This window comes from Cygnus olor, chromosome 2, assembly GCF_009769625.2.
Source record: "Cygnus olor isolate bCygOlo1 chromosome 2, bCygOlo1.pri.v2, whole genome shotgun sequence".
NCBI classification, from domain to species: domain Eukaryota; kingdom Metazoa; phylum Chordata; class Aves; order Anseriformes; family Anatidae; genus Cygnus; species Cygnus olor.
Window position 1 is genome coordinate 121,337,034 of NC_049170.1, and position 22,589 is coordinate 121,359,622.

The following is a 22,589-nucleotide window of genomic DNA, read 5'->3' on the forward strand; positions in this document are numbered from 1 at the left end:
CACCACTATATATCTCATAGCTGCCAGCCGGCTGACCCTGAAATCATTGGAGCTCTGAATATGGAAGGTGTAATATTGCTTAAATACCATGAAAAATGAAGTTCTAGATGTTCCAAGCAGGACATCCAAAATCACTACTTAATTTCACAATGTTTTTTTCTGTGTTTGAAAATGTGGACAACACAAATTTCCTGCTCTAGTGTATTGTTGAGAAGATGAATGCACTTTTTTTTTCCTTTTTTTTTTTTTAGTGTTTTTTAGTGTTTTTTTAGTGTTTACTAAAATGCTGCTGGGAGGAGTGGAATGGAAAATCCTATAAAGAAGCAAGGCTAAGCAATTTGCAGTAAATACAGCACAGGGGCTCCCACAGAGGACACCTTCATATAAGCATATGAAATGAGACCCAAAGAGTGGGGTATAAAGTATAAAATGTACTATGTGAGCAAATCATTAATTTTGTATTAGATTATTTTTGGAAAAGGTGTGTTACTTCTGGCATGTCTTAACTTTTGCAAATAATGTCTTGTAATATTAATAATATTAGCTAAATATAGCTTTTATGGATGATAATATAACACATGGACAGAAAAGAGCAGATGGACTCCAAACAATCTTAATAATATATTACATCTATTTCTTCATGCTTACATGACTATCTAAAGAACTACAACTCTTCTGGTGCCATATAAATATTTAATAATGATAATTTAGAATATACTGATATAATATTACAACTGAGTATTGTACATCCTTATTCCAAAATGGAGTTGCTTTAGTTACATGGCAGCTCTATTGGATTCATTGAGCACGTTCATGAGAGTAAGCAATTAGTACTCAGCTTCATTAAGTTTATATTTCGATACTTTCCACAGTAGAGGAAAACACTACATTATCGGCAGAATTTAAATAATTGCTTAAAAGTTAACAGAATGCTTCAGTGCTTTTCTGACTAACGACAAATTTAAACACATGCACAAATGGCTTCATGCACTGAACAGATCAACAACCTTGTAAATTTTTTTTTTTTTGTAAATACAAACCTCAGAAAATGCCATAATGTACTTTTTCCTTTCAAAAATAATAAAAACAAAATAAAAATCTGGGTTTTGTTATATTTGCCTTTTCAAAGTTAAGCTATATAGAGTTTTATATGAACAGTCCATGATGTACTGAATAATGGCATGCAAGTTTTTTCCACAAAGAGTTGGTTTCATACATATCTTCAAAACCTACTGGAATATTTTGACCTGCTTTTTAGACCTCTCTTTTGCCAATAAGTAGGCTATTTAAAACAAATTTGTTTATGTACACATAGTACCCCTCTCTGAAGGCAATGAATATTTCTAGAACCATACAGACCCAAGACAGAAATTATAGGTATCCTGTAAATCCCATTAACTAATGCATCAGTATTTATTATGGTAGCTACAAAATTGAAGTAGTTAAGAAACAGCACAAAAGAAAAAAAAAAGAAGAAAAAAAGATAGTGCCCATATTTAAGACTTTTAAATTCAGCACAAATACTTACCACATACTAAGATAATGTAGAAATATGCATGAAAGCTCCTTGTATGGATAATCATATAGTCTTTCCACTGAAAATGTGTAAAAATTCATGTAATATACACAGAGGTAGACTGCAGGACTAACCTCCTCAAACATTTAAATCTAACAAAAAGTTCTACTCATGTCACATATGCTAGTCTTTCATACTGCCATCTTTAAGTCTAAAATTAAGCTTATTTTTGAAAGAACAAAATATATCTAAATTTGTTTTGATTCTAACTGGTATGATTCTGAAGTTGTTCAATTGTTTTTTTTTCATGTTGTCACAATGCAATAATTTCACATAATTTCTTCTACATATTTAAAAGTTTATTACAAGCTTTAAACAGTCTTTTACAAAATTATGGGCACTAAGAATGCTTGTATATGTCAATATAAAAAGTTGTTACTAGATGTGTTCTGGGGATACACTGGTGTTCCACTACATGGTTCCACTGTACAGCCTTACAGTGACCTATGCTGTGCTCACGCAAGTTGGTTGCTAGACGTAAAATGGAAAGTCACAATTTTGTATGAAAGATTACTATGTGAGCTGAGCTTACCATTTTCAGCACTGTGATTGCACGGTAAAAAGCAGTACTTGAAGAAAAACAAACAAACAAAAACCCAGGGATTTTGTGTCTGGTATCGTTTTTCCCTTATAGATAGAATGGTGGCTGCCTGGCATGGCATGTTTGTGGTCTATTTGGTGTGTCATGGCACAGTTTGTGGCATATTGATATTTTTACCTTTATCTCCTTTCTCTGACTGCAATGATACTCGCAGCCTGGAGGAGTGCTGTCACTATGACCAGAAGGGAAAAGGGATCCCTTCACGGAGAGATGATTGTTTTTACTGAGCATTTGCACAGAGGATGGATATCCTAACTTTAAGGTGATAACAAACAAGGCTATTTGCACTAAATACTATGGTGCTCAGCACCATAAAAATGCTGAAAATGGTTTGCAATATGTTACTATATATGTGTGTGTATGTATATGTATAATGTGTTACCTTGGATACAAGGCTTGCTCTGTAGGCAGCTAACTGCTTCAGATATTCCTTCTTGGCAGCTTCAGTTTTCTTTTTGTATACCTAAAAACAAAGAGTGTCACATTGGTAAATTAATCTGGTTTTGTTTTTATATATCACCGGTGTGTCTCATGCATCTTCATAAAGTCTTTCTAAGTAAACATCCTTTCCTGCTCATATACTCTAAAGAGTGAAATAATAAACATCAAATATTCTAATGAAAATATTGTTCCAAGTGTGAAACACCCTTTAGCTACTCAGCAGTACTGAAAAAAAACAATATCCCTCACAGCATCTCAGGTTTAATTGTTCAAAGTGAAGTGCAGGGCACACTTGCAAATGGGACCTTTAGGGATAGTGGAAGGCAGGTGTGAACCTCTCCACTGGCTCCCACTTGTGAGATGAGTTAAAAGCCTCTGGGGAAGACAGGAATGTGCAGGAAGACATGTGAGCTAAATGAAGGAGGAGATGATGGCACCACACAGATCAGCCAAGAGGCTTTCTCTCTTCCCTGGATTAACTGTTGGGGGCACTCAAAGAAGCTCCATGGAACTGCTGAGGATAATAAATGTTAGTCATTATTCCAGTCTTGATCCCATATCGTTCTAATTAACTTCTCAGGAGCATAGATCTATTTCTGTACATTTCTCTCAACTCACCAAATTATTTTAAATGCGGCATGTGCACAATCTCGTAATAGATTAAAAAGCTTTGAGAGTCACTTCAATTTTGCGTAAATTTCAAGATCAAAGATTATCTACAGGGCTAGGCAGGACCTCATGGCACTACAGTAACATGATGTTATAAAAGTATACATAGATATTTAGGGTTGAAAGTTCTCAAGAGGAGAAATGCTTTCTGACCTGTGCAGCCCAGCTAATGACTTGCTGTTAGCGATGTCAGTGACAAATTCGGGAACAAACCAGCATTTCTTTTTGCAAATATTATCATGAATTTTTCACTACTTCAAGTATTTTTTTTTTCTGAGACAGTAGATTTTGGAGTCATGCAAGCATCTTGGCCTCATATAACTAAGCAGGATTAATTGCTAGCCTTCCATGCTGTAGAGAAATGCTTAAATAAATATCCAAATGTAAAGTTTAATAGTAAGGAAGACAGCTAAAGTGAAAGAAACTTTACTTTTAAATTATTGTTGTGTCTCACAATTTTTTAAGTCATGTGCCCAGGGCAGAGATTAATTCATACTTTCATGGGCATTTGGTTTACACAACATTACACAAAATGGAACCGCAGTTTTGAGTCTCTGCTGTCCACTTCTTCAGCCAAATGCACAACCTAGGCACCAGGTGTCCAGACACCAGGTATTGTCCACAGAGGACAATACAAAGTGACAGTGTCAAGCTGGAAGGATCGTGTAAAACATCACTTTTATAAAGAATGTGCTGATGAAATGTTTTTGTTTCACTGAGGCTTGGCTTTCAGGAACAATCCTCAAATACAGGCTGGCAAAACTCAGAGGCTGCCTAAAAGGATTAAAGATTTTGCTTCACAGGGAAGCAAAAGATCATAATGGAAGCAGAGAAGTCTTAGGCTTCTAAAATTGTAAATATAAAGATAGAGAGGAAAAAAATATTGGTTTTAGCTGTGCAACTGTATCTGTGCCACCGTGTAATTTCTCCAGATTAAGATAAGTATATAGTGTTGGCTGATCTCCTATTGTTTTGGAAAACAAAAACAAAAACAAACAAACAAAAAACTAGTAATTTGCTTTTTAAGTTGTAATCATTTGTAATTAATAGAGAAATGTACAGTTTGTTTTGAAAATTAATAAGAAATTAGTCAACAATCTGTTCCTAGCTGCTAAAATGAATTTAGCTTGACCTAAAGAACAAAGACTAAGTTATACAGCTTTGTATATTGTAATGGCTCTGCATCTTTCTGATAGCCAATTTAAAAAACACAGTTGAACAAAGAATTTCACACAGAATAATGATCTTCAAAAGATCACGTATCTACTGCTTCCACATTGGGTTTTATTTTGCATTACACAAATATCAAAAATATACACTCCTGCTGTGCACTTACAGTCACAGCATATTGAAAAAGTCCTCTGGGACCTGACTTTTCCCTCAAATAGTCATACTGCATGAGGTTAACTCAATATGATGCTAACAACAATTCCGTAAATCGCCAACTAAAACATCACTATTTCATAGGAATATCAGCATATAGCCCTTGTTTAATTATTTCCTACCTATTTTCCTATATATCTACCACATTTAGCATACATATTTTCTTGCTCACTTTTCTTGGGTTTCTTGGTGAGTCAGTAATAATCAGATGAACACCATGTCTTCCATTGTAATACTAACACTAATTATGTAAAAGGTCATTATGGCACTGAAGTTCTTATTGGATGGGAAGAGATGTTTTTTACAACTCTAGCCCTCTTCGATGGCTTGCATTGGAAAGAATGCTTACTGCAGGCTAGTTTGCCCAGAGGGCAGTCAACTTGCCCTGCTTCATCACTGTAAGGGTATTGCCTTGTCCTCTGAGGACAATGACTCGAGCGCTTGCTGTTGATATCTTGATACTGTTGTCCTTTTCAAGACACCCACTGTTTAGACAAAATACAAGTGGGTTGATGCTCTTTGCATTAGTTTTGGAAATTCTGTTTTGTCGTGGTTTATTATAAAAATTAGAGTAAGTTTTGCCTGTCTGGGCGTTGTTCATTTTCATGAGTAACAGCAAGGCCTGGCTGTCAGTATTTTTCTCCACAAATTAATGTTGGCCCTGGCAGTGGTACCAGTTCACTGAGTTTGTGCTAGACTTGACTTGTACTGGGAGCTTATGAAGGCAGGGCAAGCGGGGAGTGTCCTCAGCATTTGCAGCAGTACCTAAAACAGGTATGAGCAAGTTAGCTGCCCCTCCCAACCTTTTTTTTTTTTTTTTTCTTTTCCAGCTGTGAGAATTTTTAGCCCTCAAGCTTAAATAGTTTTGTGTTGTAGTACGGTTAACAGAGTTTCATCCTTGCAGCGCTTTGCGGGAGGAAAAAGGCTCGTGTCATCATTCAAGTGTGCTCTAGAAAATGACTGAAGCTCTGTTGTGTTTTGTGTCTAAGATAGTGCCAAATTCTGAAACACATAATTTCCAATACTATATTTATCATTTCTTCCTGTATCAAGAAGCAAGTTTCTGTTCTTTTGCTTATCTATAGTGTATAGCGACAATATTTAATTTCATTTTTAACATCTCAGAAATCTCTTATGAGGTCATTTTCTCCTCCTCCCTCAAGCAAGCAACAATTATTACAAAATTAACTTGACAGGAGCATATATGTACAGAATTAGGTAATTTCTAGCTTGCTTTAATTCAATTAACATTATAATTGAATATTGACTGATTGTCATTCAGGCAGTAAAGGCCCATTCTGATTCAACAACAGATTTTTTTTTACTTATGCAGTATTTTATTTTTAAAATTGTCCTAGTTGTGGAAATGGCAGAAAAAAAAAACAGCATATTTTCTGTATATGCAGGTGGGTCAGCTTAATTTATTCTTATTCTCTTCAGCTTGTTATAGAAACCCCCAAACACCACGATTACATTAATTTGTCTACAAATGGAAGCTGCTGGCATTATTTTCCTACTGTGAATCACAAATGCAAATTTATACAGCATAATACACAGGTTCTTAGTTTACTATTTAATTACATTTCCCAAGTATACTCAGTAAGGTAGCTTCAAGTCCCCTTATATAGTTAAGCAAAGCATGCAGCAATATAGGAAAAGGTATTTTCTGAAAGAAATATGAAATGCTACCTTGTGCGTATAAGCACAGAAGATAGCAATTAAAATGAATTAGGCCACCTTGGAAAATGGATGCTCTGGGTTCTCCAGTGGTAGCATAACAGCCTGGTACCAGTTCCCAGACCATTGCACTGGCACCCTTTAGCTCCATTTCCATGGGCTGACCATACATGTGGACCACAAGTGCTGCATCTACACTGAAGGCTGAATGATTTTTATTATTAGCGATAAACATCCTTAAAGTAGCTGCCCCAAATTTTCACTTGGCGATAGATGAGTTGTGGGTTACATGGTTAGCCACAAGTACTCACAAATACCAGATTTACCAAATTAAAACCACAGTAGAACATCTGCACTTCTTTTTATGATGCCAACTTCTGGCCACGTTTGCTTTATGTATTTTAGCTGCTGTATAATTCTTGTCTTCCTAGATCATAAATTCCTTCAGGCAGGCTTTGTGTCTCCTGTGCTTTTCTCTGTGTTGGATGATATGAAACTCATTGCTGATATATATAACTGAAATATACCTGTAATGCCTTTAGCCAAGTTTTTGTTCCGGTTAGTCATCCTTTCCCGATGAACTTCCTCTGAACTTGCTTGTGGAGGACTATCAACATATCAACACATTATGCAGCAGGACTCCTACCCTATCCAGTGTGGCTTGCACCCTTCTTCCTTCAGGGAAACAGGACTCAAATGTCTGCAAACATGTCCAAATAACAGGCTCTAATGGAAGAAGGAACCATTAACTACAATCCTCTTTGATATTAGGGAGTTGGAGATAGTGACCTAAACTGACTGATATTCTTAGGAGAAAAGGAGACTTTCAGAATTTGTGCCTCATGGTAGTCTGGAAAAGCTTTGTGTCTCCTAGCTGACAGAGCACATTACAAAGAACCATATTGTTTCCCTGGCCTTGCCTAAATAGCTGGTAGGAGGATGACAAAGAAGGGGAAGTTTTCAGTTTATCTTTGTCTCCTCAGAGGTGACACTTCCAAGCAAGTTATATTTGTCTTTTTAAAATGATATAAAGGTGCCCACATTTGTTTTGATGAAAGTGTTCCATAGGTGCCCACATTTGTTTTGATGGAAGTGTTCCATAAACCTAAAAAAATAGTATATGCAAAAATAGCAAATCAAAAACAGCATGACCGATTTTGACTTTTTGGTCTCTGCAGTGTTATTACCCATGGGAGTATCATTTTCACAGGCTACAGTTACAGGAATGTCATCTGATAAAATATGGCAGGCTACAATCCAGACTTAAATTCCACATTCAGATTGTCGTTCCTGGCTCTGCATACCTATGCTCATAGAGAAAACTTCTATTTTTCCAAGTGGGAGATATATCTCTAGTTTTAATCTTTTGATTGTGCAGCAAAGGCACCTAGAACTGCACACATTCTTCGAAAATATGGAGAGAGATATTCCCACAGCAGTCAGAAAAAAATCCTCGGAATTGCTTAATGGATACTGAAATATGTTATCATTTGATTTTTAATCTAGGTACATACAGTTACAGAAGGAGGCCCAGGGCTAGCTATATGGCTCAGCAGTCTCTTAGACTGTACAGCATGAAAATGACACTTATGACATATTAGAGGCTTAGGGGAAAGAATTCAGTCTTTCTGGCATGCAGGGTAAAGATCACAGGCCAAATTCAACTCTAGAACAAATAGAGAAACTCTATGGAGTTCACTGGAAATTGCAGCCATTTACGCCAGGACTAAATTTGACCTTACAGGCTCGATGCTTGCAACTTACAGGAGCAAGGTTGTTTATTTCATCAGAAGCATGTGGGATAAAAGCTGGATACAAAACAAATGACATTAAACATACGATTTATTTGCTGATTATTTGCACCTGTTGGATTTTTTTTTTAAATGGATGTGAGCCAAATGGAGCATAATAATTGGGCCTAAGTCCAGTTGTGTACACAAATGATTTAAAGCCATGTTCCCATTGAGCTCAAATATATGGATAAAGGGTTGGGAAGAAGAATGAGTAGAAAATTAAGGCTATCATTTCTGAATATTGCTGCAGCAATACTTGGAATCAATGGTCTTTTTGGCCCAGCTCTTTTCAAGCACAAGAAGGTGAAGTGCAGCTACAGCCAACATTCACAGCTCCAGGGCAATGTATGGTATTTATCTGGTAGAGTCTGTTACATGTAGTAAATAGGAAATGGGTGCTAGAATTCACCTGCCAGGTGGAACAGGCAGAAGCCAACAGACTAGAGGCTGTTTTAGCTTACATAGAGTAAGAAGAAACAGTTCCTATTGCATTTTTTAAAAGCTTTTTTTTATATATATAATTTTTTTAAATATATATATATATATATAAAAGGTTTCCCCTCCTGAGTGCACAGTGCAATTTCAATACAGGAATTTGTCAAGAAAAACAGTGGAGCTCCAAACAGGCCTAATGTGCAACACTGTAAGAGTGACTTTGCTTGTGCAAGCAGCTAGGAGGGAATGTGTAAGGTTTTTGTCTGTTGTGCCTATTCCTGAATCCATTTTGTCTGTAATTCACTTTGGCAGTATGCACACACAGATGTGCCTTTGCTTCCTATTTTTTTACAAAAAGAAAACAAAGCTAAATTTAAACCTTGTGTGGTTGTTTATCTAATAAATTGAAGGTACATTCTCATCCTCTTACGAGTGTTTCAAGTTATTCCTTGGAGATTACTTCATTAGCACAAACATAAAAAAGAAAAAAAAAAAAAAAAAGGTCCTTTCCATAGAGGGAATGAGAAGTAGATAAACAAGCATCTGCATGAGTATATGAGCATAAATAAGAGTGAAAAAAAAAAATATGTTTTCAAAATGTTACTGGCTACCTTGACCTGGAGATCTGCATATGCCTCTGGAGCTACCTCAACAGATGCACTGAAGTCTCCTGAACTTCCTGATGCCCTTACTCTGGGCACCCCACATGCAAAGCCATGCAATAGGAATGCCATAACTCCCATGGGATGAGCTTATTTGTCACATCAAGGGACATCAAGTGACACAGCGTAGTGCCCTAGGAGAGACGTTACATGTCCCTGGAGACCAGGATGAACCAAAGCCTCTTGAAACACCAATCTCAGATCCATTTGTATCTGACTCATGTCTCATACCACAAGAGAAGCTCTGGTGTTATGCCAGGAGTTATGCTATATCTAAGTGTCAGCATTTTAGTCATGAAGTGTTCACCAGCTTACTTTTAAAGCTACTCCCAATCTGCCTGATTCATCCTGGCACTGGAGAGCGTGCTGCCAAAACTTCACTGTTCTCTTCCCCAAAAAAGAAACTTATAAAACATGCTCAGATATTTTTCATACCCAAATCGGTCTGGGTTATTTTTACTGACCAAAATAGAAACCCTTGAAAGCTTGTGGGTTATAACGAAAATGCTAACATCAGAAACATTGACACTAATGCACAAGGACTTCAATTTACTTAAGCATTGGTAACATACAATCCAAGTTCCATCAGATGTTAAAGAATAAACTGCAGCTTTTATCTAGTGGGTCTTTGAGCACCAATGAGGAGTAAATGATTTGATTTTGTAAGCTCAAAGGATTTGTCAGCTGCCTCATAAGTATAATTCTGGCTCTTCATATTCCTGCTGCTTCTAATTTAGCAGGACAGGCTCATAATTGAAGCAAATTAACTATTTACACTTGCCACTTCTACCAGGGGAAGAGGACACATCAGCAGGAAAGAATGAGTGGGAAATTAAATTCTTCCCACTTGTGTCAGATCTGCCCTTATATAAACACATTAACAGTAATTTCATGAGGCGTCAAACATAGGAATAAATACTGAGGGATAAAATAATGAGGTGTTACTATTGAGCTAACTGTTGCAGCTAATATTATTGTGTATGAATTATGCAGCCTGAAAGAAGGCATATGTTACAGCACTCAAACAGTCGCTTTGCCTGCTTCATCTGATCGTTAAGTTTTGGGCCCCTTAGGTGAATCCATCCTTCTTCCTGATGCAAGGCCAGTGCAACACTTAAGTAAGCCCACAGAAACACATGCTCACACATATACACGTACATGCACACACTAAGCTGTTCATAGAAGGCCAACTTCATTCCTGCTAGAATTCCAGTTAAATCACTGAATCTACACCAGAGATTAATTTTGTTGAATAGACATTCAATTCCATTTTTAGTATAATAGCACATTTATTAAGGTCTTTGGCTGAAGTTTTAAAGTTAACACTAATGTAAACAAGAACATTTTGTTTGTAATTTGCCACATATATTACCGCTTTACTAGGTCTCCAATTAGAAACCTAAGGTTCATTTAGTACACACACATCTGGTACTGATTTAAAACGACTCTCCTTTTTCATCTAAGGACAGAAAATGACCTAAGTAGCCTTTTTACCTAGTTTGAACCAGCATTCTGTCTGAAAGCCACAGACTTGACCATTTAGCATGCTGAACCCTCTTCCCTGGGGGCTGTTTTTCTCCCCTTTGCAGTAAAAATGTGTGCAAAGGGCAATGATGTACATAAATAGGCTATAAAAAGGGATGCACAGAAGAATAGTACTGACTAAGGAGAAAACAATGATCATGATAGTAAGAGAGAATCTAGAAAAGCCACTGAAAATGTCCCTGTGCTATGGCTACAACACTGGGGAGAATTTATCCTAGCATACTACTGCTACAGCTGCTTTCCATTCACAGGTTTACTAATCAGAACACTTTTAGAAAACATTCACAGTGAAAAATGAAGGTAAATGCACAGTCCCTGCTTCTGATTATGTGTCATTATTGTACCCAAATCGGAATTTGAGAAAAAGCTATGACATCATAAGCCCCTTTAATTCCTAGAGCTCTCTGTGTATAAAGGTTTGGACATACAAAATACAAACACACACCAGAGTTGTTTGAAAATGGTTGTATACTCAGAAATTAATGGGAACAGTTATAGCATATGACACAAAAATATAAATGCCTTCATACGGTAAAATGAGAGTGGAAGTACACTGCTATATGCTTTAATCTAATAAATTGCAAGATTTGCACAGTAAGAGAATCAGTGTGTGATACCTTTTAAATATAAATCCCCCTAACCTCAGCAAGACACGCAGCTTTTTTGTCATTCAGATTCTATTTTCTCAAACCACATTTTCCTAGTTTCTTTGCAGTTTGAAAAACATACGTGGTTCTTGCACAAACCCTTTTAAACTACAATCTAATATGTCAGGTTAATATATATATATTTTTTTACAAAGGCTTGAGCATACATATACTGCCCTCAGGTTGTTACTGTACTGAGTTTCAATACATTTACTTATTCTGTGGTTCTGTGGTCAATCTGCAGGGATAAACAAGAAGAATTCTGTGCATTTCAGAAAAAGCTGGCACAGGTCATAGAACAGAGAAGATTTCATTTTGGCATAAAAAGACAGGGTTATTCTTCTTTCTCAATAGCTGCATTATGTTCTACTTTCTGATTCATTTATATTTACTATTTAAATAGTAAAAGGAGTTCCAATTCAGGGAAAATAATTTGGAAATATAATTCTATTTAAATTCCAGAATAAGTATTTTCTTCCAAAACATAAAAGCCAGAAGCTTTATGATAATTGATTTTTTTTTCCGGCAAGTATAATTCATCAATAAAGTATTCCTCTAATGATGTGTTTGTTTTTTTAGTTAACTACTTTTGAGTTTCTGAAGCTTCTTCAATGCAAAATTCCAAATAATGCATTAATCATTAGCATTTTTAGAGTCCAATTTCCCTACCAGAGACACAGGTTTCATAACAGTTACTAATGCTCTGGATCTGAAAAATTAGGCCTTTAAAATACAGGCTATCTAGTCAGTTAAGATGTCTTGTAATCATTACTTTGTACTATTAGATCCCTAATGGAATAAAGAATGAGTTTAAATTTATTCTAGAAAATAGGATCACTTTTTTTTTTGTTTTGTTGAAATAGGGAAAAACCTTTTATTCTCTTTGTACAATGCTAGATTGGAAAGGGCTTGGGCCTGGAGTTTTAACAAGTGCTTAATAGATGATAATGAATAGGCAAAATGAGTCAAAGAGCAACAAAGATATGTTAACCAAACTCTTGGAATAATTGGTTTAAAAATCCAGTTTTAGCCATTTTTTCATGGATGTGTTATGTGGACTCTGCAACACATCATTCTCCTGTGTTTCAACTTAAATTAAGGACAACTGAGATAAGGAAAATAAACTGTGTTCTGCTGTTCCACTGTGGGACTTATTCAATTATTGCTTTCAACCAGAACAGGAAATCCAAGTTAAAGCTGAATTTTTATTTTATTTTTTTTATGCACTTTTCTTAAGCCAAATTCTATGGAAAGGCTGGTAACTTTCTTCTGGTACTCATAAAATGACAAATTCCATGGAAATATGTATTCGTTTAGCTTGATCTCCATTATATGGTGCTGGACTGTTACGCATGAATTTAAGTCTTCTGCTTTGTACGCAGAGCAAAAATTATGGAAAGAAAAATGGTGACCACTGAAACAGCCACATATTTAGGTCATTATGAAAAACAGGGGAGAAAAAACAGGCACAAGATTTGGCGAAATAATTTTTCTGGTTGGTGTCACCACTAGAGAGAGATAACTAGACAGACAGTTTCTTGAGAAGTTCGGGTCTTTGCCTTTCACCATTTCGGAAAAGTTTGGATACGTGATCCCACAGGCAAACAAGATGGGTCCAAGATATAGATCTAAGTACTTGGAGTATTCTTAGGTGTGTTAGGGCATGCAGATTCAAACATGGGGAGTGATTCTGGCCAAGGACCTTTCTTAAGGGTAGAAACTATAGTCTCTTAGCTTTGGCCTGAGGTCCTGGCTAAGTACCTCAGGTGTAGCATGTTGCTTCTTGAACTGCTTTTTGGGTAGTCTGCTGAGCAATGGTTACTACTTGTGTGGTTCAGCACTATCCCTGCTGCCAGCTTGCAGGTATGCAGGTCAAGGAGGAATGGCATGAAAACCTCTTGCTTGTGAGCTTAACAAAAAGCATACTCTGAATTTTTTCTAAGAATGAACATCCATCATCATATTCCCAAAAAAGTAATGCTCAACTATGAGAGAACCTCTGTACTGGGAAGGTCTAAACAGCCTGTCAGATCAAGGATGTAACCTTGGCCTTTGTTGGACATACTGAAAATGGTAGAAGGAAGACACAACACAACAAAATAGCCTTAATCATAGAATCTTAGAATCATTTGCATGTCAATCAAGCCCAACCATCACCCTGACTTACAAAGTCCCATCACCAAACCACGTCCCTAAAGCACCAGGCCAAGTGACATTTCTGATCCCTAGATATAGAAAGCTACTCTTCCTCAAGCTAAACCTTCCAAGTGCTGACCTTATGCCAGGGTACATACTGGACAGAGTAAGTGCCAAATCTGGATTCTTATTACCCTTTTACTTTGACAGGCAACTAGACATGCATATACCTTCCAGTTATTAGTGAAGAAAACCTTTTTTTTTTTTTTCAAGCCCAAATTACTTTACCTACAAAAAATCATAGTACTATTTTGCTTTTTATTGCTAGACATACTAACTATATTAATTATGTAATAATTGTATGTTCAGTGTGAATAAATGACAGGTACTTTTGTCCCAGTACTCCCAGTACTCCCAGTACTCCCTGTCCATCCCCACCCAGGTCTCCTGTATCCAATTATAATGCCCATTCAGTATATCCTTTCCTTCCACACCTGTATCTTTCTTAAAGTTCCCATTTCTTTATCTATCCAATCCATTCTGTTGTCAGATAGTAAAAATGAAACCAATAACAACAGAAAAGCAATGGTTTGCTAAAGAGAGGATGAATGGCATTTGGGGGAACAATTGGGAGCTCACATGTATGTCAGGTCCTACTGCACAGGAATATATTTTTTGGTGGCAATGTCTTCCTACACCACACTGTCACAGACAAGGCAATGCTGCCCTGTCTGCCCTGCCCTGAAATCTTAGGCTCACTGACGTCGGCATAAACCAATACCAAACATCATCTAAAAGTTTGTTGTCACACCCTCAACTAAAAAACTCTTTTAGTGGTTTCATGCACTGACAAAAGAAATGAAATAATACTCTCCTTATCTTAGTCTCTTTAAACCATGTTCCTAATATTGCACATATTCAGATTTCATCCCTGCAAACAAAAGAAGCTGCCTAGAGTGCTTAGATGACCCAGATAACATTTTCCTGAAACAAAGCCTCTGAGCTGCAGCACATATTGTACCTGTTTTTGTTCTTCTCCTAAGCCGTCCCACATTGAAGCTACAATTTTAGAGACTTCGCCAAAAGTAGCATTGGGGTTTTGGCCCTTGATGGCTGCTTGAGTGTCTCGGAAGAATAATGCATAGGCAGACACAGGCTTTTGTGGCTCATTTGGGTCCTTCTTCTTCTTCTTTTTGGGAGTTTTGGGTTTCTTTCCCATATCTGAAGCAGGTCTCTTCTCTCCTCCATTGACCTGTAACATAAAATTAGAAAAGTGCTATAAAAAAATCCAATTTAATTCAGTCCATCCATCATTGTAGTTTCTGTAACACATACACAGAATTCGGATTTTGTATGCAAAAACACAATTTTAGTTGTCATATTTGATAATCCAAATGTTGACACCATCTGACTTAGTCTCCTATATAAAATTTGCTATAAACAGTTTGGATTATGTAACTTTTCCCCTTAAAGGGCTTTATATTTTGCTTTCATATAATTGTTATCCTCTCATGTAGTCATCTTTTTACCTCTTCCAAATTTTATCACTAATGGCTACGACATGCAGTAAATCTAGGACGTTTCATTACATCCTGACCACCAGTTCAGTCTCAGTCATGAGACTGTGAATAAAATGGTTCAAGGTATAGAGAAACTACTGCACACCTTCTAATTAAAATCTGAAGAAACAAATTTTTGCCAGTATAGACAGTTTGGAACCCTTTGGAGGACCAGTTCTGATCCATCTGGATTTAGCTGCATAGTTTTTTCCTCTGCTTATGTAAATGCAAATTCCTGATTTTCTGAGAACAGGAAAAGAGGAATGGTATAATGGTATATGAAGAGCAGTGTATGTGCGTATGTGTGTACCACTTGAATAAAATAGTGCATGAGTATTTGTGCAAATGTGTTACAGGCAACAACAATTTGCCACTTAATAGCTCAGAGATCTTGATCAGGACAGCACCCTCCATTCCTAGGTGACTTACATGCACATAAGGGACATAAGGGGACACTGTTCAGATGCTTCAGCATAGCTCCATGGCTACGTTGTTTCTCTTGATAAGATCACTTGATTTACTATACCTGTAGCACTGATGTGTGATATTACTAGAGGGCTCAGTGGCTTTTTTCTCTTGTTGGTTTTGTCCAGTGTACTGTGTGCATCATAAGCAGTTTGACATATGAGAAGATCAAGAGCACAGAAGTCATAATTGACCAGATCTGACTTTCATCACATGCTTTTTTTTTTTTTTTTTGATAATGCATATTAAGTGACACAGCAGAGATATTCAAATCAGCAGAACCACATGACGAAAATGACAATATTCACCATCTGAGCCTTTCGTATTTTTCTTATATACTTCACTGTGTGGTGCCCAAGCGGACAGAGGTGACTGCAGTGAAAAAAACTGATCACTGTGGCTTATTAAACATGTGAACAACGTGATGCCATAATTTGAAAATGAAGTTGATTGTTTCCTAGGCATTACATTACAGTAGGTACTTTGTAACTTTAATACAAAGTTAATAGCCATGGAGCCTGGCATCATTTTAGAAAGTATGGAGAAATAGAAGCAGTGTGCTACCCATTATTAATTTATCCAACTTTTAGTCTCTTGTTATCATTTCATTCTACAGAGTACCCAAACTGCCAGCTAAATAGTAGTTAAAACTACCAGAGAAATTGTGATTAACTAGGTCTCCCTAGTTAATTTGACAATATCATTCTAAAGGCCTCAGGCAGTTCTATGCAAACTCCATAAGCAAGGAGGCTTGACAGTAATTGGGGCCAGAGTAGAAGTTTTTATCTTTATTCTTTGTCAAGGTTTCCCCTTTTCAAAGTATTTTTTCACAATGAAATTTACTGGTTCTTTGTCTATTAGGATACCACATTACTTAAACTACTCTTAAACTAGGTGATATGCTGCAGAGACTTGTGTAAAGAAGCCTTTTGGTAAACCGTTCCGAGAATGGCTCTAAAATCTTATTCTCTAACCTGAACGATCAAGAGTCTTCAAAAACCTACTGTTAAAAAGAGAGTACTCGCAGGGGAAATTTTGTTTGTCTTATATGAAAATAACTAAATAAAAAGAATACCAGAATTTCAGTACTAATAACCTTGCAAATGGCTGAGATGATGGCCTACCTTATGCTCTCATCACTCTATCAGCTTCATAGACCCTACTTCTAACCACCAAAGCAGAGACAGATGGGAAATAAAATAAAAAACATATACTCTGCTAGGCATAGACTTGTGCCTCAAAATCCCTGGAGGTGTAGTTAGCTCATGGTAATCCACCTCCTGTCATGGCTTATTGCTTAATTATGGTGATGTATTTAACTTATTTATCACAAGAAAGCAATAATCTTTCATTTTAAAGAAGTGTACATTAACCATGTTGCACACATAACAGATCACAAGAATATCGAGTGTAGGATTTAAAACTATCAAGTAAGGCACATCGTTGATATCTAAATGTCCCTTGAGAAGCTGGAAAATGTCTATAAGCATATTTAAAATAAACTGCAATAGTACCAAAGCCTTTAATGGAGCTAAGAGAGCTGTTTTATGCACACTATCTTGCAGTAATCGCTGTAGTTTAAAATAGATTTTAATCAAGCACCATCTGCATAATAGGCTGAACAGACAACATAGAATTCTACTTATAACTCTTATCATATAAAGTAAATATTGTAAAACCTCTACCACATAAAGAGAATATGTTGCAGCAGTTCTTTAGTAATCGTGTTTCTGTTAGTTAATTCTTGCTACTTGCAGTCCTCTCGCTATCCTTCCTCTAAACTACATTATTCGAAAATCTCTCATAAGTGATATTCAAATGAGCATGGAAGAAAACCCTGTTATCCATCTATGAAGAAATACATATTTGCAAACCAATAATGCTTCCAGCATTTCACAATTATGCTTGGCAATAACCAGATACATGTTTAGCAATCCAACAGTATGAAAAATGACAAGAATTACATAACTGTAATATTCCAGTGTTTAGGTGTTTGGAATAAAGCATGTGGTAAGTGGTCACTTTGTTTATAATGTTTTCTGAGTTACTTACAACTACTGATTTTTAAGTTCTCCCTTTTTTCTTCTTCTTACTATAGTCCCACATATTACATTTGGAATTAAGGAGACTTAGGGATGTATACTACTTGCACAAACAATATAATTGGTCAAAGACTACAGTTCATATTTCTATGGACATAGGCCACTTTCTGACAGTGTATATATACAGCCTTATATTCATGGTACTGTTATGATTAATCTTATGGTCAAGCAGCCTCAGCTGTCCTGCTTTTAGAGCAACACCATCTAGGACAACTGAGCTCTCTATAATGCAGTTCCTATCCTATTTTTGTGCTAGAGGGTATATGTACAATTCAAAGTCCAAGATGCCTATGTGAAACAGCCTTTATTAGAACAAGTACAGCCAAAAATATTTAGCAGCTGCTGCCATTAGTTTTGTGTACATTGGACTGGGTTTTGAGCAATTTGAATATTTACCATAGAATGAACTTCCTGGAAGCTCAACATATGAACAATTACATCAGTTTGTAAAGTTTCCTCATTACTGGCATTTGGAATATGTACTGAAATGTAGCTGAAATGGCCATTTCCTACCTGCATAGAAATTAGTGGTTCAGTAGGAATACAATTATATTTCTAGTCCAAACATACATTTGCTCATACCTTCTGTCAACACATTTTATAAATTCATGTAAACATGAACAGGACACTGAGATTTCTTTATTTTTTCTCTAGATAGAAGTAGATATAGTTGTTAGGGATTTTGCTACCAAATCTGCTATCAAAGAACCAGTGGTTTCTCTTTCGCTTGTAAGGCTGGGCATTTAGATAACAGAAACTAACAGAGGTCATCTGACTTTGAGATGATGGAGATCTATTCCATTTGAAAATGTATGTTGTCTTTTTGATCAATGTTTGTACAGTGGCAAACATCTTCTCTTGCTTGCTAAATAGCAGAGTGTCACTAGTGATATTAATGATAAGGTGAATTCACAGTGATCTGTTTTTTACACAGTCCTCATAGCAGGAACATCTTACTAACTTCATGAAGCTGTTCAAATGTGGTGAGATACAGCAGCTTCCACAAGACTGCAATGTGCACTTCTATTCAAATACAGAATAATGAGTTCTAGCCCTGATTTATTAAGTAGTATCACACATCTACACGACTGTTTATAGAAAAAAGAAAAAACTTAAGTTTTACCGAAGTTATATATATTCAGGTAAAAGACAGAGGTTCTCACAAGGGACACAATGACTGCTCTACGTCTTCCTGTCCACATCCAGTACCTTTCACTAGGAGGAGAATTTCTGCAGTGAGAAGAAACCTCACATATCCCTCCAAAGCAGAGCTGAGAAAATTTAATACATTGTGGCTGTGGAAAAGGATCTCCATAGCAAGCTGGTTTATCCTAAGTATCTCTATCCATGAATGCATTAGCAGCTTCCAGGGAGAGCGGTGTAACAGAAAGATACACAGCAGAGGGGTTTAAATAATAAACTATAACATTACACTAGCTTTTTATGCCAATTATTCAAAATCTCTTGTCTTTATGGAGGGAACTACAGTGGAACTATTGCTTCAGATCCAACTGTGGCCAGCTTCAGCCATTTTCAGGAAGATGTAAGAAATCCCAGAGATGAAAGGTATGTTATAATGTACCTGCCATAAAGTTTACAGTTTAATCCCTATTAGTTGGAAACTAATTTAAGCTCTCCATCATTATTAACCAAGTTTAATATCCTTTAAAACATTTCTGTTTGAACAGAAATTATGATTATTGAAAAATTTTAAGACAATGTATAAACTTCTGCATACTGAGTTATTTTTCTCAATTTTATGTTCTGTTCTGTGCCTTTTCTCATCTTTTTCTGTTTACATTGAGCATGAGAGGATTTTAAAGAGTTTTCCAAAATAACTTTTTTTTTTTTTAAGTTGAACAGTATATAATCTGTCTTCCACAAAGGACCAAGTTGTACTTGGTCTGCAGTGATTATTATCAGTGATTATTATTAAAATTATTGTCTTCATTTGTGTACTGTCTGCATGAAGTCAAAATCCTACACTTCTGCTAGCATGAAGTGTTGCAGTGATAAAGTACATCAGAAATATGGGTTAAATAGATGAAGTATTTTATAAAAGAAAAAAGGACACCTATTATTTGATTGGGTGTTTCTCCAGAACTTTAAAGTATCTTGCACATTCCCATCAAAAAGTACTAGCAAAGAAAATGGAGTAGCAAATAAATTATTCTGTAAAAGTAATGGCTGTCTGGAATTATTTTTACATAGTAGTATTCTAAAATCTCCCTCAGTAACGAAGTGCTCATTTAAAATGTATGAATTATTCAGTAATTTTTGAAACCTAAAGTTTGAGGAATTAGGGGAAAGACCTGAAATAAAACTTTAAATCTGAATTTATTTAAAATGCAGTAAAACATATGTCTTCAATTATAAGATTGTTTTATAGCTTGAGGCATGAAAAACAATATAATTTGAAAACAAATCAGAATTATATTTCTCGACTGGATTATACCTCCTCAGTGACTCACAATGCATTTTCTTCACATTCCTTGCAAGTCTACAGCTTTTCCCCACAAGATATGGCCATGATACAACATCTTCACTACTGCATAACAATTGTTATTTTGTAGTGACCATAAAATAGAGCTAAGAGGTTCTCAATTTCAATATGCTATATGCCTGGTTTATTGGATGACTTTGTGTTAAGTCCCAATCTTTTTTTATCTCAACTTTTGTGTCTGCAAAATGAAGATATACTGGCTTATTTCTGGGCATGTGTTCAGGATTTGGGGAAGTTTGGGAGATTTTTGCATAAAAGGTGCTAAGTCAATTATCATTTATCATTTAAATAAAGGTTATTTTATTATTTGAGTGATAATTATTACTTTTATACTTGTAGGAACACTAAAATGAAGCTTAAATGTGTCATGCTGGAGTGTTGTCACTTCCAAATGCATAAATGCATAATGAGTCTTCAAGTTTTTCAAGGTAAGATTTTCAGTTTGTTTATTTCTGTTCTGGTTGTTATGATGTGCTGTTTACTCATTCTGTGACCAAGTAGAAAAGACTAGCAAAAGACTAGCATATTGTACACACCATTCGTACATTTTATAGCAGTAACTTGATCTTTAACTGGGAAACATCCATTCTATGCAAGTGAGAAAACTCAACTTTTATATAAAAGTCCTAAAGGCTATCCCTTTTTTCTTTTTTTTTAATTTTATTTTTTGATTTTATTTCTTAACAGGATTCCAGTTTGCTCTCACAAAGAAGAATTATGAATTATGGATTAAGAATTATCAAGCTGCCTGAAGAATTGACTGGAAGCTACAAGTTCTGTATTCATAACCCTTTATTCACTTCAGTCAACCACCAACAATGTATAAAGTATCACCTTAGTAACTGTGGCCATATAATTCATTTAGCAGGTCCTAAAAATATCCATAATTTACATAGTAGTCCTAGCATCTAAGCCTACCTTAGAGCTATCTTCTCCTTCATCTTCATGGACTGAACTGGATGGTGAAGGAGTTGCAGATTTGCTTCCAGGTGGAGAGGGTGAGTTGTGAGGAACATTGTTTCCACCCATATTCAAACCAAGCTGTGCACTGAGCTGGGACTGGTTAATAGTAGTCAGCTGCCCATGCTGCATCATTCCTGGCTGCCTAATATCTGCAGGTTGAACCCTTGGCCTCATGGTTGCCATCTGAGGATGGGAACTATACTGGGCTCCTTCTGTATTCCGTAAATCTTGCATCTACAAGAGGAAAAAAACTGCATTAAGCATATCACTAATAAAGTGTTCTGTTCTTTTAGACCGCTGTTGGCCTGATTGGCTATACAAGGCTTAAAAGAAATGGCAAGTACTTAAATAAACATATAAATACTGGAAATAAACAGAATAGGATATGATTGACATTTGCATAACACTGGCTGTTATAAACTATTCAGGCTGTAGCCTCAGCCTGTGGGAATTGCAAAAAGCACTGAAAGCTTGTTTCTTTATAGGGGGAACAAAAGGGCACTGCTTTCTGTAACTGTGTGTTGAGTGTTTCAGAAATGCTAACAAATGGGGGCAGGTTTGCATTCTGAAGTTTAGAGCCAGATCAGAACATGAATATCCTCGAAATTCAAGGCTATTTCCGGATCCTACTTCTTAAGATTCGTTTGTATTCAAGCTGTGAATTTGAAAGCTGGAGTTTTCAGATTTGGAATATCTAGTATTTTTTTTATCTGTTTTGCCTGCTGCTGCCCAATGAGATACCGAAAAGTTAAGGTTTCAGACTACTGACAGAAAGGATCCATTGATAGACTGATTAAATGATTTCTGAGTTGATTTGCTGCTGAGACATATATGACCAGAAAGCTCGTAAGTTGCAGGATTGACAAATGAATCCATTGTGCTATGTGGGTCACCGCTTCTCAGCATTAACAAGACATACTATTTTAATTCAAGCAACAAATTCAGTCTCTGCAAGGATAAGAATTAAAAGCATTGGAGGATGAAACTCCATTCTTGTCCAGAGGTCAAATGTGCCATACACGCACACTACAGCAGATTGCCTATAACGCCTTTTCAGTATACTCATACTGAAAATGACAAAAAACAAAGAGTATCAAGGAGAAGCTCAGAGTTAAGCTAAGGTGTTATGTGGGTGATTTAAAATTGAAGTGTCAATTCAAAGCTGAAATGAAATAGATATAGTTGTCGTTCAGTGCATCAGACAAACATGCCATACGTATCAAGTGGAATCTGACAGCAACTACCTTTGTATAAGTTCCATTATGATAAGGACACATGTTAATGGTTCAATGTATTAACATAGCCACATTTATTCTACTGACAGTCTTTGTTAGACTTGTCATCCAAAACATCTAAAGATGGCTCTTTTTTTTTTTTTTTAAACTACTTATATCTCGTGACTTCCATAACCTATCTCTCTCTCATACACACT

At 36.1% G+C, this 22,589-nt stretch overlaps 1 protein-coding gene across 4 annotated transcripts in view; it reads right to left on the bottom strand.

Annotated features, from left to right (window-relative positions):
- TOX (thymocyte selection associated high mobility group box) overlaps positions 1-22,589 on the bottom strand; it is a 222,723-nt gene that overhangs the window by 24,656 nt on the left and 175,478 nt on the right. For 3 of the 4 annotated variants that reach the window (XM_040545646.1, XM_040545648.1, XM_040545647.1), the window contains exons 4-6: positions 21,113-21,391; positions 14,587-14,817; positions 2,560-2,640 (exon numbers count right to left, since the gene is read on the bottom strand). In XM_040545646.1, the coding sequence (XP_040401580.1) occupies positions 2,560-2,640; positions 14,587-14,817; positions 21,113-21,391 (591 nt within the window). The remainder of the gene's footprint in view (positions 1-2,559; positions 2,641-14,586; positions 14,818-21,112; positions 21,392-22,589) is intronic. The other variant, XM_040545649.1, reaches the window with a different exon arrangement.